Raw genomic sequence first — 15,608 nt, forward strand, 5'->3', positions numbered from 1 at the left:
GGCCGCCTTGCGCTGGATTCGCTCAAGACGGTCAAGGGCTGCGATTGAGAGCGGGGTGACAGCAATGCATGCATATTCAATTATAGGCAGGATATACGTTTTGTAAATGAGAGAGAGTGATTTAGTGTGTAGAGTTGATTTGAGCCTAAAGAGAATATTAAAAGATTTGTGGTGATGTGGATGTTGACTGTCTTGTACATTGATATTGAAATCACCAACGACAATGAGAGTAGACTTTGGTGGTGAAGACTGAAGTGTGTCATCTGTCATTTCGGTGAGCTTCTGCCAGAAATTGACTGTCTGTGCAGGAGCGCGATATGCACAGATGACTGTCAGTGGATGTTGTGGTAGGGAAATGTGGACAGACAGCGCTTCAGTGTCATGGGTAAGACTAATCATTCTGCTCTTGAATTCGTCACGAACATAAAATGCATACTCCTCCGCCTTTCTTGCATGATCGGTCTAAGCGATGGAGGTCATATCTTATGGATTACGCTTGCCGCAGAGGGGCTGAGGGCTAGACCCACAGCTACAGGACACTTCAGATCCTGCCTCACTAGACCTTGTCTTTTAAAAGATTGCATTCAGTTTTGGCGGGGACAATGCCGCCGACACACGACCAGCAAAATCCTTAACTGTCTTTGACGCCATCACAAATGCAATCGATCAAGCAATCTTCGAAAAGCGTTTTTGGAGAAGGTCGCTTCGTGAAAAGCATTCGTTCACACCAAAGGCCGTACGTGCCAGGCACATGGAAACATGTCATTGTTGGCAGATTCTTCAATTTCTTGTTTACGTTCCACAAAGATATAACAGGCCTACTTGTCCGGAATGTCAAGGCTGCACGTGATTTGCGGCCCATATTTAGGGCCACATCGCCGAGACTATCCGGAACTGGACTCCTTTAGCTGCACCCGGCTTTCTCAACACACAAAATATATTGGGCCCGCAAGTCCGCCAATCGTACCCCGTCAGAAATACGAAATCCTTATTGGCCCTGTGCACTAACTCGTAGTACAGCTAGCAGAGCTGGTTTTGTAATTCCAGAATGCAGGCCTGCCATGCTCGGCCAGACTGTCGACGCCGGTCGCCAAATCGGAACTTTCCTGTCCGCGAAGTCCGCCAGTGGTGCCGGCAGAGGCGCCTACTATACCACACCGCCAGCCTCCTCTTTGTCGACGATAACACCTCCTGCTTGGACCACAACACTAGTAGGCGGCAAGCATTCATTTTCCAACCTCTGTCGTGTTGCATTGATCAAGTTACCGTTACTGTCCCAGAATACGTAAATCGGAGGAGAGCTGTCGCAGAATACGTATATCGGGGGAGAGCTGTCGCAGAATACGTATCTGCCGAGCCATATCTGCAGGTGAGTGATACATAAGGATGTCCGTTCCTAGACCTATCTCCTGTGTAAGACTCCTGTAAGTGCACTCGTAAGATCTTAAACATTTATTTAAAGTTGCGAATATGTTCCTCGAGTAGTGCTTATGTTTTACTCTTTAAAAATGTGGGCGCTGGGGGTGGGGGCGCCGATAAGTTTGGCGCAGTATGACTCTTTGAGGTGTTGTTTTTTTGGAATGGCGTCGATACAGACAAGTATCAGCTCTTGTTACTCTATTTAAACTTATACATATATCTCCAGAACACCTCCAACATTTTCACCTTTCACTGTCTTCAAGTCCAAGAAGACCAAACAAACTTAACATCAATGATCACGGTGTGCGTTTTTCTTCCCTCTTTTCCAACAAAGCTGCAATGCTATGGAATTGCCCTCCGCCTTCTCTTACCTCTATAACCAGCCTCCCCGAATTCAAGCATTCTCTCTATCAGCATTTTCGCCGATATATCCATTACACTGACGGTATCCCAACTCCTTAATTACCAGATTTTGTATGCCTCGATCTATTTCCTTAGCCTATCCTCGATCAACTGCTCCCTCTACATAAAGTTGCCATTTCATTCTTCTTGCAGGAGATCCCCTCGACAGGCCCAAAGCCTTAGGGAAACCCTTAAATATAATAAATACAAAAAATACATGAAATTTCTGCCATTTTTCAGTAAGAAAGCTTCTTGTAGAAGTGTGTCTTCCCTCGATTTTGAATCTTATCTATGCAGTCGACTATGCAGTCGACAATTTTGTGCATTTTGCAGTTGCAGAAGTATAGCACAGATTTGTGTGTATTCTGCATCGTGGTTCAAAAATGGAATATGTAGTCCGTGAATAAATCTGGAAACACACACACATAATTGAAGAAGGGCTGAGGCTTCCTCCAGAATGCGATACATTGCCCAATAGTATAAACTAGGGGTTACCGCAGTGATCACGGACTGAAACATATAAAAAACTATCTCTGTGAAATTCGGGTGGGATTTTGTGAATTTGATCGTAACGTAGATAAACGCAATACATAATATGTCAACTAACAAACAAACCAGTGAATAAGAAAAGAAAAGAAAAAGGACCAAGGAGCAACAAGTTATGCTATAATGTCCACTAACACCACCAGTTCCTAAAAAATCAGCTCATGCGACGAACAAAAAACATACATGAGAGGTTGTCTGGAAATATCGACCTTCGGGGATCCCCGTGTTTTGCGAGAAGATCAAGAACAAAATCAAGATAAGAAAAGTATTGGAAGGAGATCGCAGTCACTTGCCCTCAGGTGTCGGGCTAGAAGTGAGTCAAGTCTTGATTGTGTTTGAACAAGATAACACCAACACATTGCAGTGTGGACCAATGATCGTCTTACAGGCAACGAAGGGGGACCAGCAACAGTGAAAGCGGCGAAGAGTAGTTCGTCAGGGTGCGCACAGCACGTTGTCGACCTTGGCACCCTAGGCTAACAAGAAGTAACCTATTGCCTTCCCTGACGGGACACGGGAGTGTAATAGCAGTTCAGACTTATAAAAACATCTGTTTTCATGTTTTGAGGTGGAGGTGAGAATATACAGTTTGAAGTTGGCGGACAAAGTATCTACCACTAAACGAGCGAGGCACCACAGTGGGCTTGGTGACGGCTTGGAATAATCGCACTGTAGAAAGATTATTATTGTGGATTCCATTTGTCGGGCATGTTTGCTCTCAGTTTTGTTTCGTGCGTAATACGACTACGACTTTCCTGGACTCGGTCGCATGGGGGAAAATAAATGTAGGACTCGGTAGCCCAGCGATCCTCTATCATGTGATCATTGCTCTATATATGGTCAAATTGTTCAGAGACCACTATGCATGGTCACTCTATATGTGGTCAGTTGCAATTTGTCTTGTCTATATATGGTCACAAACATATGGCATGCAGCATACACATAATTATACACGTACATATGACAGTGGAAGTTCCGTATCGGAAAGGACTGGGAAGAAGTGGAGAGTTTAGGTATAAAACGGAGCATATTCATTCCATAACGTTCCGGAGATGACCAAAAAGGATTCATTTCATGTGTAGCTTGTCCGTGAATCCATATTTAGCCACATTTCAAATGTGGATAAATATGGATTTTGGACGTAGCATTCATTTTGTCCTAAAGGTGCCTCTACACCTATCGATAACAATAAGCTCGAAATCTGTATCGCACAAATATGGCGCTTTCTCTTCAAGGGGTCCTTCGAGCCGAATCTAGGGTGTGCTTGATTATTTATGATTATTCATCCTTTGGATGAGCACATGTTCAAGCACTCGGCTGGTCAAGGGTAGCAGGCAGAAGACGGGTGCGATGCAGAGTATGGATGCTGGTTCGGTCACAGGAGCATCACACACAGTACCGTCACTACGGTATTGACCGTACCACCTTTTGCTCCAGATACCCCGTGTATCAATAAAATACGCCCGTCTCGAGTCTAAATTTCCAATATTTTCGGCTCAGCCACCACTCCCCCACGAGTAAATTGTACTTCTGATGGCTGACCATACCACACTAAAATACCTTCCGACGCCCTTGGGTCATCTCACCTGCAAAGAGAAGAGAAGTTGCGAATTCAAATAAATACAAACAACAACAGCTAGTACAAGTACGGGGAAGGAGAAGCTCTGGAAGCAATGGCAGCCTAGCATGGCGAAGGCCTAAGTTGCATGCACAGAAGGCAGCCTAGCCTGGCGAAGGCCTAAGTTGCATGCACAGAAGACTGTCGCTGGGATTTGTCCACCCCCATTTATAGTTTCTGTTCAATATACCAGAACTCTATCATAGCCTTTGTCTCTTGTATCTGCCTCTTCTATCTCCTTTCCTGCTGCTTTCGTGACATGGCATGAGTTTATCTACTTCTGAAGTAGCTGTTCTGCTGCATAGAGTATAATTAGATATACTGTGTTGCTCAATAAAATCTGGTTGCATTAGTCCAGTTTGCGCCTTGCACCATTTCACAGCCCGCTGTTGGCAGGTGCAGGGCTACGCAATGCCCCACTGCATACTGGGTGACTTGATCAGTTTTCATTGAGCACCACTGTACATGTATTGTATTGTGTGTTGCTGTTTGTGACTTGCAGATTATCAAGCAAGATGGCCCGGCAACTTGGGTTGAAGGTACCCATCATCCTGATGATCATGTCCTTTCGTTATGGTGAGTTCAGTTTGGCTGTGCTTTGCAAGCGTTGGTGGGTTCCTGGTACATTGAAATCACGGCAGAATGACGATTATCGGAACAACTATGTGAATAATCAATATTCCGAAATTCCAGTTTCCATTGAATTGATTGGACGAAAGTGATTTTTTGCTTATACCTCCCCCCTCCCCCTCCCCCTCCCCCTCCCCCATCGAAAATCCCATTCAAGCGGTGCGCTATATGTTTTCCAACTTGTTGGATCGATAGAGTCATATTTATGAGCTAGAGTGTGTCTAGTTTGTGTGGAACTACCGAGGCCATGAAGGAATAGAGGAACACGAGGAAATGGACATGCCTTGTGTGATTACTTCCTTATCCGAATATTCCCATAATCCGAACCTTTTGAGACAGCCCAGAGGAGGCGTCAGTTAAACACACTGTCACTTAGCTTGAGCAGGCTGACGTTTGAAGACAACATTCAGCAGGCTGTGCTGGCATGATGACCATAATCTTTTTTATTTATATTTTTTTATTGTTATTTTTACTAGAGCCACGTAAAACCGTCACGTGTGAGCCATGAATAAGGGGAGTGGTGGCGTGGTCTGGGATGCTCTGCCGACCTTGGGTCTCGGCTTCATCACAACCAGGCGCGCCAATAGCAGATCTAGCTATGAACATAAGCCACTACCACCCTAGACATAACTCTCAAAGTTTCGTCAGTTTTTTTCATTTTCAACTCCAACTAGACTAGTTTTTAAAACAATCAGGCTATTCTGCACTCAAAATCTGAATCCAATTCTCGGCAATCGGGTTGATCGGCAACATGATGATTTTCGCGCCAGAGGTGAAGGATCTTGTAGCAATGTGCTGTTGGTTTTCTGAGCTGCAGTGCGGTGAGAATTCCGTGTCAGTCTGCTCATTGCGTATGCTTTGTAAAAGAATAATAATTATAATTCGGATACTGAGCCAGTAATACATGTAAAAAAGAGAAGAAAACACATGAAAATGGGTATGTAGTTGCTGCATACGCCTCATCCCTCTGGCAATTTCAACTCTCCAGTGCTCAGGATACTACCTTTGAACGGCCTACAGGAAAGAGTGGCACGTGTGATCCTGCGGCAGTATGGCGTGTACTCTCCTCAAACGGAGCCGAAAGCCTCTCTTTTCGTGCACCTCCAGTGGCCCAGCCTCGCATGGCGAGGACACATTCAGTGTCTTGTTGAGCTCCACCACCTCATCAATAGCCAGATGACGACCCTGGAGGACCTAGGCTACACGGTTTCAAACAGTGCTAGGCGCCCCCAACATCTACTCCCGCCTCCTAGAGCCAGCACACACACCCGTGCCACATTTCTCTTTGTCACCACTGCCACATGGAACTCCCTCCCGGCTGCCATTCGTACTGTATCCAGCCCCAAATGTTTTACCGCTCTTGTCCGCACACACTTTGCTATCACCCGTCATGAGCCCTCTGGTTTCATTCCACGTAGAGTAGCGATGTCATAGAGCACTGTGTTATATTTCTACCACCCCGCATCATTCTATTTCCTATTTTTACTTTCTCCTCAGCTTCTTGTTCATAAGCTGTTGACGGAGACTCTCTCGATGTAGGCTAAGGCCTGTGGAGAATTCATAAATACAAATACAAAATACAAATACAAACTCGACGAGGAGACAATAATTTTAATATGGCAAAAAGTAGGACGAGCTGAAGCGACATGTGGACTACTTTATTAACAATGTAAGCGATGGAGACGATGCAAGAAACAACCTAAAGGGTAAGGAAAAATACATGTAAGAAGAAAAAGGGCAATGGAAAAAAAAAGATGATTCGAACAAGTTTTCGTACAACACTCTTCAGGAATCACCGTTGTACTAAAGAACAAAATGAGAACAAAGGAAATAATATAGCAATCAAGGTAGGGTGACACGATACAATGACAGCACTAGAATATCGAGGTGCGATTTCTCACAAAAGTGTGCATCGCTGATGCAACCTATTTGGATTCCAGCGACGTAATGCAACTTGTCAAGGAGGTGAACGAGAATGAAGTCTCTCGAGTTGATCGTGTGCGTGTACGACGTAGTACCAAGGCCGTTCAACTCCGTGCCGTTGCAACAAGAGTAACGCGGATTCGTGTGCGAGTTGGTACGATCGACATCGGCGACGATGGATTCATCTCCAAATTACCCGAGTCGACTGTTGACACGATGGCGGTGCAAAGGAGGTCGTCGACTGACAGTTCCATTGCTGACTGGGTGGAACCATTGGTGCACATCAGAGCGTCCGACAACTCCACCTCGTACTGCGTGTCACGGAAGAGATCATGGGTGAATCCATCCTCACACGTATTCGAAGAGTAAACTTTGTGGTCTCTCATCCAATACCAGCTTGATGAAATCAGGACAACAAGAACTGAATTGTACTACCTTTCTCCTCCACTCCATTGCGATATTCACTGTTCGTTCCATTATTCTTTGTAATGACATGTATCGTATCTATCAAGAACTGACCTTTCTGACGTGTGTGCGAGCAGGACCATTTTTGAAAAATTGCATGGGGAGGTGGGGTAGGTCACGGAAAAAACTTCATGATAAACACCATATTCAACATTCTACATTTTATACCCACTCCCATCCGGGGCAAGGTGGCCCAAAAAAGTGAGATTCAAACCCACATGTGCACAACACATATTTTCAATAATACCCCATTTTTTGGGGTCAGGGCACCCCTGGCACATATTTTTATCCGCAAAAAAACCGGGCCAAAAATAATTTTCACCGCAAAAATGGGGTACTATTAGTACCCCATTTTTCAATAATACCCCATTTTTTGGGACCCGGGCGCCCCCTGTCCCAGAACCCCCTGTCCCAGAACCCGCTGTCCCAGAACCCGCTCGTTGCCTACTACCTCGCTGTCCCGTCTATCTATGTTTGCCATGGAAGGGGCAGGAATCGATCAAAGTGTGTCACGCAGTCAAGTCTATCGTCCGTCGTACTTATTATGCAGTACATTTTGTGCCAGTCTTCACAACAATGCGTGCGTTCACGGTGCGGAAGGACGTCCTACCAACCCTCCACCTCAGTCATGTTATCTACAACTTCGAATGCCGACATTGTGCTAGTCGGTATGTTGGTAGGACTGTTCAGCACCTGAACGCACGTATCAAACAACACACTCCACTTCACATCCTTCCACCCAGTGCGCAATCTGAGAGGCCCAAACGCGGGAGGCCTAGGAAAAACCCATCACCTAGACGGCAGGATAGTTCCCTGCCGCTGTCTGCCGCTCCCCCTCTGACATCTGTGTTGGACGGGCTGGAGCTTGGCAGCTCTTTGGAGGTGCGTGCGGAACCGCCACTGGTGCAGCCCTCGGGTGTGCCTAAGTCTGTGCCTCTGGGTGCTTTGCATGGGGCTGTGCCTCGAGTGGTGACAGCACCTCTGCCTCCCCCTGACCCTCCTCCTTCGAGGTCTGTGTTGGTGGGGAGCACCCGCGGCGGTCGATTTGTCCCACCGGAACCAGAGCTGGATTCAACAGAAAGACCAACAACCATGGCTGCAACAACAACACCAGCTTCACATCCAACAACAACACCAGGTTCACATCCAACAACAACAACAACTAATCCACAAAACAAAGCAGCAAATGACAGACCACGGAGATCTACAGCAGATTACAACCGGACCTATGAATTCACGGTAAAAATACAAAGGAAACAATCAGAAAGGACGACGACTGACGTGAAGGCAACGGCATTCAGGGTTGGCGTGGGTGGTGAAGGTGAGACGCAGGACGATGCAAGTGAGGAGGAGAGTCAAACCGCGGTGGATGACGGGGCAGGTTCTGATTCGGACAGTGAGGGAGAAGGTGAGCTGAGTGAGGGTGAGAGGGAGTGTGAGGGTGTGCGCGTGAGTCGAGATTGTGTGCGTCCGTCTCGTAATAACAAGTCTTCAGTATACAATCATTTGGTTTCTAGTACTGACTGTTGTCGTACTTATTCTGATTCCTGTTTTTCTGTTTTGTGCCGTGCTCGTCATGGTTATCTTTTGCAGTTACAAGTTTTGGAAGCTGTTTGTCAGCGCATTCATAAGCCGAATTTGTGTGTCCAGAAAGATAGTGTTATTACCCTAAAATTGTTCAAATAATGTTCTGTTGTGTAGTGTGGCAACGTTGTTGCCACTTGTGCCTAAATGTGTTTTGTCACCTTCTTGTTTATTATTGTTATTATTATCATTCGTTCTCACTTTTTTGTTTTTTGTTGCTGATACACACTTGTCACGCTTAGTTCTTACTTGTATACCCTTGTTTTCTGCACACTTTTGTGAGAAATCGCACCTCGATATTCTAGTGCTGTCATTGTATCGTGTCACCCTACCTTGATTGCTATATTATTTCCTTTGTTCTCATTTTGTTCTTTAGTACAACGGTGATTCCTGAAGAGTGTTGTACGAAAACTTGTTCGAATCATCTTTTTTTTTTCCATTGCCCTTTTTCTTCTTACATGTATTTTTCCTTACCCTTTAGGTTGTTTCTTGCATCGTCTCCATCGCTTACATTGTTAATAAAGTAGTCCACATGTCGCTTCAGCTCGTCCTACTTATTGCCATAACAAATACAAACCTTATTATTTACTAAACGTGCATTGTGTGTGCATTGTGTGCTCTTCTGTGTTGTTCAGCATTTGCGGACAGGACAGTTACAAAACGTAAGTGAATATAGTCTTACATACACTCAAATGGTTCTGTTCACACCGCTTGTTCTTTTCCCATATTTGGCCTATTTAAGCGAACTGTTTCCTCGCACGTTGCATTTGAGTGAACTAATTTTCTGTAGCACAACCAGTGCATAGCCCTACTGGTGGAAAAATCGTATTTCAGGTTATTCCATACCTGATATTATTTTAATTTTATTTTCATTATTGTATTGGTTTGGTGAGACTCCCATGATAGGTATCCATTTACCTCTGGAGAATCCGTAAATAAACAAACTGAACTGAGCTGAACTGATATCAAACTAGCAGTAATGGCCAATATCATGATTCAATGGCCTGGAGACCAAGGAAAGTTTCGGGTCTTTTGAGTTCTCTACTGTAAGCAATGAGCACTCCTTTATTTTGCAATGCTGTTCAATGAAATCCGAGCGTGTGGATCCAGTTCGTGCTCTGCGCCATTTCACACCCCTGTGTTTGTAGATCTAGGTATGTGTAGCGGCCAGTGTGGCATTGACTTGCGTTATTGGATTTCATTGAACAGCACAATATGTTTGTCAAATGGAAGGTTGTACAGGCTTTTCACAATTTATTTTATATTTTATTTTTATCACATTGCACATACCTACGGAAGAAGGGGAGACAAAACGAGGACGAAACAAAAAAGATAACAATGGGTGTGTAGGCGCTACATGAGCTGCGCTGGTGAGATGCAGTGGACTCCCCCGACCAAGGGTCTCGGGATCGGCGTACACAGCAAGCACCATGGGAGAGGGGGGGGGGGCGAGAGGAATAGCGGAGAGAGAGAGAGAGAGAGAGAGAGAGAGAGAGAGAGAGAGAGAGAGAGAGAGAGAGAGAGAGAGAGTGAGAGAGAGTAGAGAGAGAGAGAGAAAGTGAGAGAGAGAGAGACAGAGAGAGACAGAGAGAGGGAGAGAGAGTGCACAAGAAAGAAGAGAGAGAGAGAGAGAGAGAGAGAGAAAGAGAAAGATGTTCGCTGATTTCTCAGTGGCAGCCATGATCCAGTCATGTGTCAAGCTAGGCATAAAGCATGAACTCAAACACGACTAGCTAACTTTGTCTAATTAGTCAATGTCTGTGACAACCAAAAATCAAGTGGCATGGCCTAGTTTCCAGTATCCCTCCAATGTGGAATGTTCTACAGGCATAACTGACAGAGTGGATGAAAGAGGTCCACCAAGGGATTGAAAAAGGGATTGGAAAGGCCAATGTTTGAGTGATATCGGAATTTGGCCGTGCCTATCCAATCATAATAGTTATGTATGGTTGTTATAGACAAGGTTCGATTCACTAAATTCTGTTTTTTTGTGGTCTTGTTTTGGTGCAGAGTCGCTTTTTGCATGTAAGTTACTGTATGTTTGTTCCCATCTTGTTTTTGATTCTTTCCTGGCCAATGTAATTAGGCTGTGAGAGGCTGTGCGCATGTGTGCATATAATGCTGGATCAGTACTATTGGGTCCGGCTTGCCAAGGAGAAAAACAAGCTTCCCCACAAGTAAATAACATACACATTGCGAAATCCACTCACATACCGACTCACCTGTTAACCTATCCTGAATACCGACCCGGAGCTAGCTCATGGAAGGCGGTACCACCCCAGACCTGCCACACTGCCGATCATTACCCTGAGCCGGAACACAAACAATATTACTTTATCATTTTGGTCATCTTTTGTATTTTCATGACATGATTGTATCGGTTTATTAATATTGCCCGTACAAGAGGCTGCGCAAGTCTGAAAAAAAATTATTACCCTATGTCCAATGCCAGTATATTGGGAGGATGGGCCTTTAGCTCTATATGCTACATCGGATCAGGTTACTTTGTTAGGTACATATATATAGACAGCACCATAGTCCTCACTGGACAGCAAGAACACTGAAGGAGGGAGATGGGGGGGGGGGGGGCTCTAGCAAAGGGGTGTACGAGGATAGCTATAAGCCCGACGTGCCTGTGGCACCGGCCCTGAAATACGTTCCACTGCAGACAGCTACCTTTTAATCGCTCTAAGGCCACACCAAGTTCATTCTATGTTTCGGGTCGGACATTTTCTGGAAAACGCACGCGGGCGAGCGGAAAAAACAAAAACAGAGGAAAACAAAACTCCATTCTATGTGTACTGAGCCATGTTGACATAGAATAGCACTACTAAACTGTCACTAATATCCAAAATGACAACAAGTCGCCACAGGACAGCTGGCAGACTGGGCTGGAGCGATACAATAACAAATTTCATGGATGGCTCCTACTGCACTTTGACATGAGACGAGTGGAATTCCGCTCCATCTATTATCAAGGTTTCGAAAAGGTACGCGCGCCGTAACGAGAAACATAGAAAATAACTTGGTGTGGCCTAATACTGTCATAAAATGATAGTTGGTCTTGCTCTCGTTTGCTCTTGCCTGTATGTCACCTGAAGAAATGGCAGGGGGTAAGGGGTGGCCTAAGGCCCTCTAGAGTGGTGTGAGTTGCCAGTATGATGCAAGCCAGATATTGATTGATCTTAGAAGGATAGATTTACCATCACTGTGGATAAGAGTCATACTGTAGCTCAGTTGGTCAGAGCATTGCTCACAAATAGCAAGGTCCCTGGTTCGAGTTCCGGGTGGTGTGAACAATAATTTTTCTTCCTTTCGTAACTGGCTGGAAAGTGTTGAGTTTCGGAGAGCAGAAAAAACTAAAGAGCAGTACGAGGCAAGTAGCCTCCAATTTCCTAAGAAAATAAAACCTGGTGTAAGCGACCTCTCTTAACGACCCTCTTTCCATACACACACACTGTGGGACCTGGTTTTAAAGACCACCTGGCTTTAATGACCGCTTTTGCTTGCACCGTGGGGTGGCCGCTTAATTACACCAGGTCCGTTTTTCTCCGAAAAAAATTCTTCCCAAATTCTTCCAAATTTGAAAGAGCATCGAAAGGTTTGGCGAATTGTTAAACTACTATGTTGTTTGGACAAGGAGGACAAATTCCATCTGCCAGTGGAGAGGGCTCAACACCATAATGTGGGGCACTATTACACACAAAAGGCAGTCGCCTGACGATTGTATTGAGCAAGCAACCCTGAGTTGTGACAAATATGTAAACCTCCGTTATGCCTTTTGTGTGTTGTCTGCACATGCACCTAGAGGTCGGGGTCGAAAATGAATTTTACTCACTTTACGTTTTAGAAAAGAAAAAGGATCAAGGAACTAAAAAGTAAACGTGGGGAGGCTTCCTGCAGTTTCATAAACAGCCCACACGCTCTGTTCCATAACCACTGCAAAGAAATGATTCAACTCATTTCACAATAATTATTACAACTTTTCGGCAAATTGCCTTCACCAGGTTCACAAGGAAGTAAAAGTTACACTCTAATTGCCACTGACACCACCAGTCACTTGACTGGCAGCCAGTTAGTTGTAGAACGTCAGTACCGTCGGGCAGTGTCGTGCAATGTTATCGCATGAGCTGATTGTCAAGGAACTGGTGCTGTTAGTGGCCATTATAGCATAACGTGTAGTTCCTTGGTCCTTTTTCTTTACTATAAATTAATCATTGGCTTTCCAGTCGAGTATATACTCACTTTACTAATCTTCTTTTCTGTTGGTACAGTCGATACATATTGTCAGTCGCCAACTTCTAATAGGTGGAACAAGGTGATGGTATTCAACCAACCTCGAGAGATGTTGCTTGGCCAGGCCATCATGCATTGTGCTAGAATCAACAAACGACTGACGGATTCCTATGATTGCAGGGATACTTGGCGGAATACCTACAACGCCAGGGCTTACTGGATGAGACCGAAATCAACTTCGAAGTTCTTTGATAGCAACAATATCGATTGGTATAAAATGCTGACTCCTAAACGAGCAGTTGTGTGCGAAGGCGATCTTGAAACGCCCGAGCCAGAGACTCTGAAATCAGGTTTGTTTCCTTGCCCATTGTCAGTTTCGATCAAATTTCCAGTTAAACAAACCCATGATAGAACATAGTATTCGCTAATTTGGCACACGTGGTCCGCGTCATCAATATTGTCGCTTTTTTTTCGACAATTTGAACTTAGGCTTTGGACAACAAAACGTGCACTTGAGGTGATACAACTTTGTACGATTGAAGTAAGGTATAGAATGACAGCTAGCCATGAGGAATGTATTGTCCAGGGAAGAGTTCATAATGTTTTTGGTCCTGCTCGACGCTACTCTCGGCGCTGGTGACACATAGTTTTGCCCGGGATTGAGTCTCTCGCTTTCGCAAGCTCATCTCTCTTCCTCTTCGCTGCCTAGCTATTTTCTAACGGGAAATGGATCGTAATGGTCGCCTACTCTATAAGACTTTCCGTAGGCAGCACGACTACCTGTGTGGTTCAAATCAGTCGCAAGAATTTAGTTTGAGCAATGATACGTGAAGTGCTTGTAGATCTCCACGATGCGCTGGATACTCAGAGCGTTGTGCTGTAGATGAAGGAGCTGCGATCTCAGCTTGGCGAGCGATCCCCGACGTAAACGATCTCGGCCTTTTTGCAAAATGAAACTGATTCAGAGTAGCCGATTATTTTCTTGTGGGTCGCGCTGTTCCTGCCTGTGGGCTGTGACAAGAAGTTCTATTTTTGATGCAGTGTGGTATCAATCAGAATCACCCACCCGTCGCTCTCGAAATCCCCTCGAAATCTAGCTAGGACCTTCAATCACTTTTAAGCTAGCTTACTAACCTTAAGTAGGATGAATTGGTCTGCCAAGTGAGCATTGTCGGTATAAAAACCAAGCTGAAAGGTAAGCGACAATATTGGTGACGTGGACCAAGTAGTCAACCTTCGAACAGGTAGCTGTTTGGATTTTATTAGATCTCGTCAGCAGAGCTCAGAACTACTGGATTAACCGATTGCAATATTGTCTAATGAATGATAAGGCACAAGCTCATAGCATCAACGTCAGAGAGCTCTGACTGCGATCAACACAGCGAACGGTTCGCATCTGGGGACAGGGATTGATGTTGGATAGAGTAGTGTGACATTAGCTGAAAACAGAATTGAACTAGTACGACTAAGAATAATGTGTCTGGGTGTGTGTGTGTAGCTGTATATGTGTTTTGTGTGTGTGTGTGTGTGTGTGTGTGTGTGTGTGTAGCTGTATATGTGTACATGTGTATGTGTTTGTGTGTGTGTGTGTGTGTGTGTGTGTGTGTGTGTGTGTGTTGATTAATGTACATGTATATCACGAAGAGTAGGGCTTCCTGAAATAAGACGACACCGTCTGTAGGGTTCCCTATTAAAATAATAAATACTATTACTTCGAGAAGTACTACTAGAGTGCAGGTGCAGTGGCGGAAGCGCATATTGAATAAGTGGATATTTTGCATGGTGCTCATTTTCCGTGTTAGTTGTACAATTGTCTTTGTTTTGCTTTTTCTCATTTTTCCCAAATAAATAATTGTTGTGTTTGGTGTAAAAACCCTAGAGTGTAGGTGCTCGGCGAGATCTTTGTGGTACTCCGCTGCTAATGAGATGCGCAGATGAAACACCCTGTTCAATCTTCCCCTCTTTATCTTCATGTTTTTTTAAGATAAGTTTTAATCCACCATTTCACCGAAGGGTTATCCATCAATCTGGTTAGCTGGGTAAAAACTTAAAAGTGTAGGATCGTGGATTGGCGTGAAGTCCACAGTATGACGACTTGAGGCTTGGAGCGAATGATTCCAGCACCCCCCCCCCCCCCCCTCGTCCGCAACCATCGGATTCTGCAAACACGGGAAACCAGAACTCCTGCACCTCCATAATCCCCACCTCTGGAACGCAGGGAATCCTGATTCCGAGCGCTTACTGCTGGCTTTTGCTGTGGTTGCAGAGGATTTCCAATGTCCATCAAGCAATACAAGACTTCGGTACTTTGACATCAAGTTGCCCTATTGGGAAGCCGTAGCCGTGTGTGCCAAGGTGAACGGAGATATACCTCTGAAGACGTCGTGCCCAATCAGGTTTATGGAAGACATTGGCCACAGAGTGGGTACGAAGCCCATAACATGGTTGCAACATGGTGGCGAATCCCTTGAGGTTGGAATTGGATCCAATGGTGCCAAACACAACATAGCTACTTTAACCCTGACGACCGAACTCAAGGTTGTGTGTGAATTGCCTAAACGTGAGTATTGGTATTATTATACGCATTTCCGCGGCAGCGTCAACCAAGCAATTATGCTTGATCCACACGTTCGCTTATAATGCTGTAGAAATCGCATAAAAAAGCTGCATTGAAAACGCCGCTAAGGGCCATAAAGTGAAGATACGGATACCAGCTGGAAGAGTGAACTCATTCAAATCCACTGTCAACTCTAAAGTGACAAAACAATTGGATTTACTTTTTTTT

The 15,608-nt window shown here is 44.9% G+C and overlaps 1 protein-coding gene across 1 annotated transcript in view; it reads left to right on the top strand.

The window, feature by feature from the left end:
* The first annotated feature begins 1,162 nt into the window (after positions 1–1,162).
* Positions 1,163–15,608, top strand: part of LOC135827456 (uncharacterized) — a 104,589-nt gene continuing 90,143 nt past the window's right edge. Inside the window, exons 1-6 of the mRNA XM_065339948.1 lie at positions 1,163–1,369; positions 4,488–4,561; positions 9,223–9,249; positions 10,598–10,612; positions 12,862–13,173; positions 15,090–15,383. Of these exons, the coding sequence (XP_065196020.1) occupies positions 4,501–4,561; positions 9,223–9,249; positions 10,598–10,612; positions 12,862–13,173; positions 15,090–15,383 (709 nt within the window). The 5' untranslated portion in view covers positions 1,163–1,369; positions 4,488–4,500. The remainder of the gene's footprint in view (positions 1,370–4,487; positions 4,562–9,222; positions 9,250–10,597; positions 10,613–12,861; positions 13,174–15,089; positions 15,384–15,608) is intronic.

The sequence above is a fragment of the Sycon ciliatum genome, chromosome 11 (genome assembly GCF_964019385.1).
Source record: "Sycon ciliatum chromosome 11, ocSycCili1.1, whole genome shotgun sequence".
NCBI lineage: Eukaryota > Metazoa > Porifera > Calcarea > Leucosolenida > Sycettidae > Sycon > Sycon ciliatum.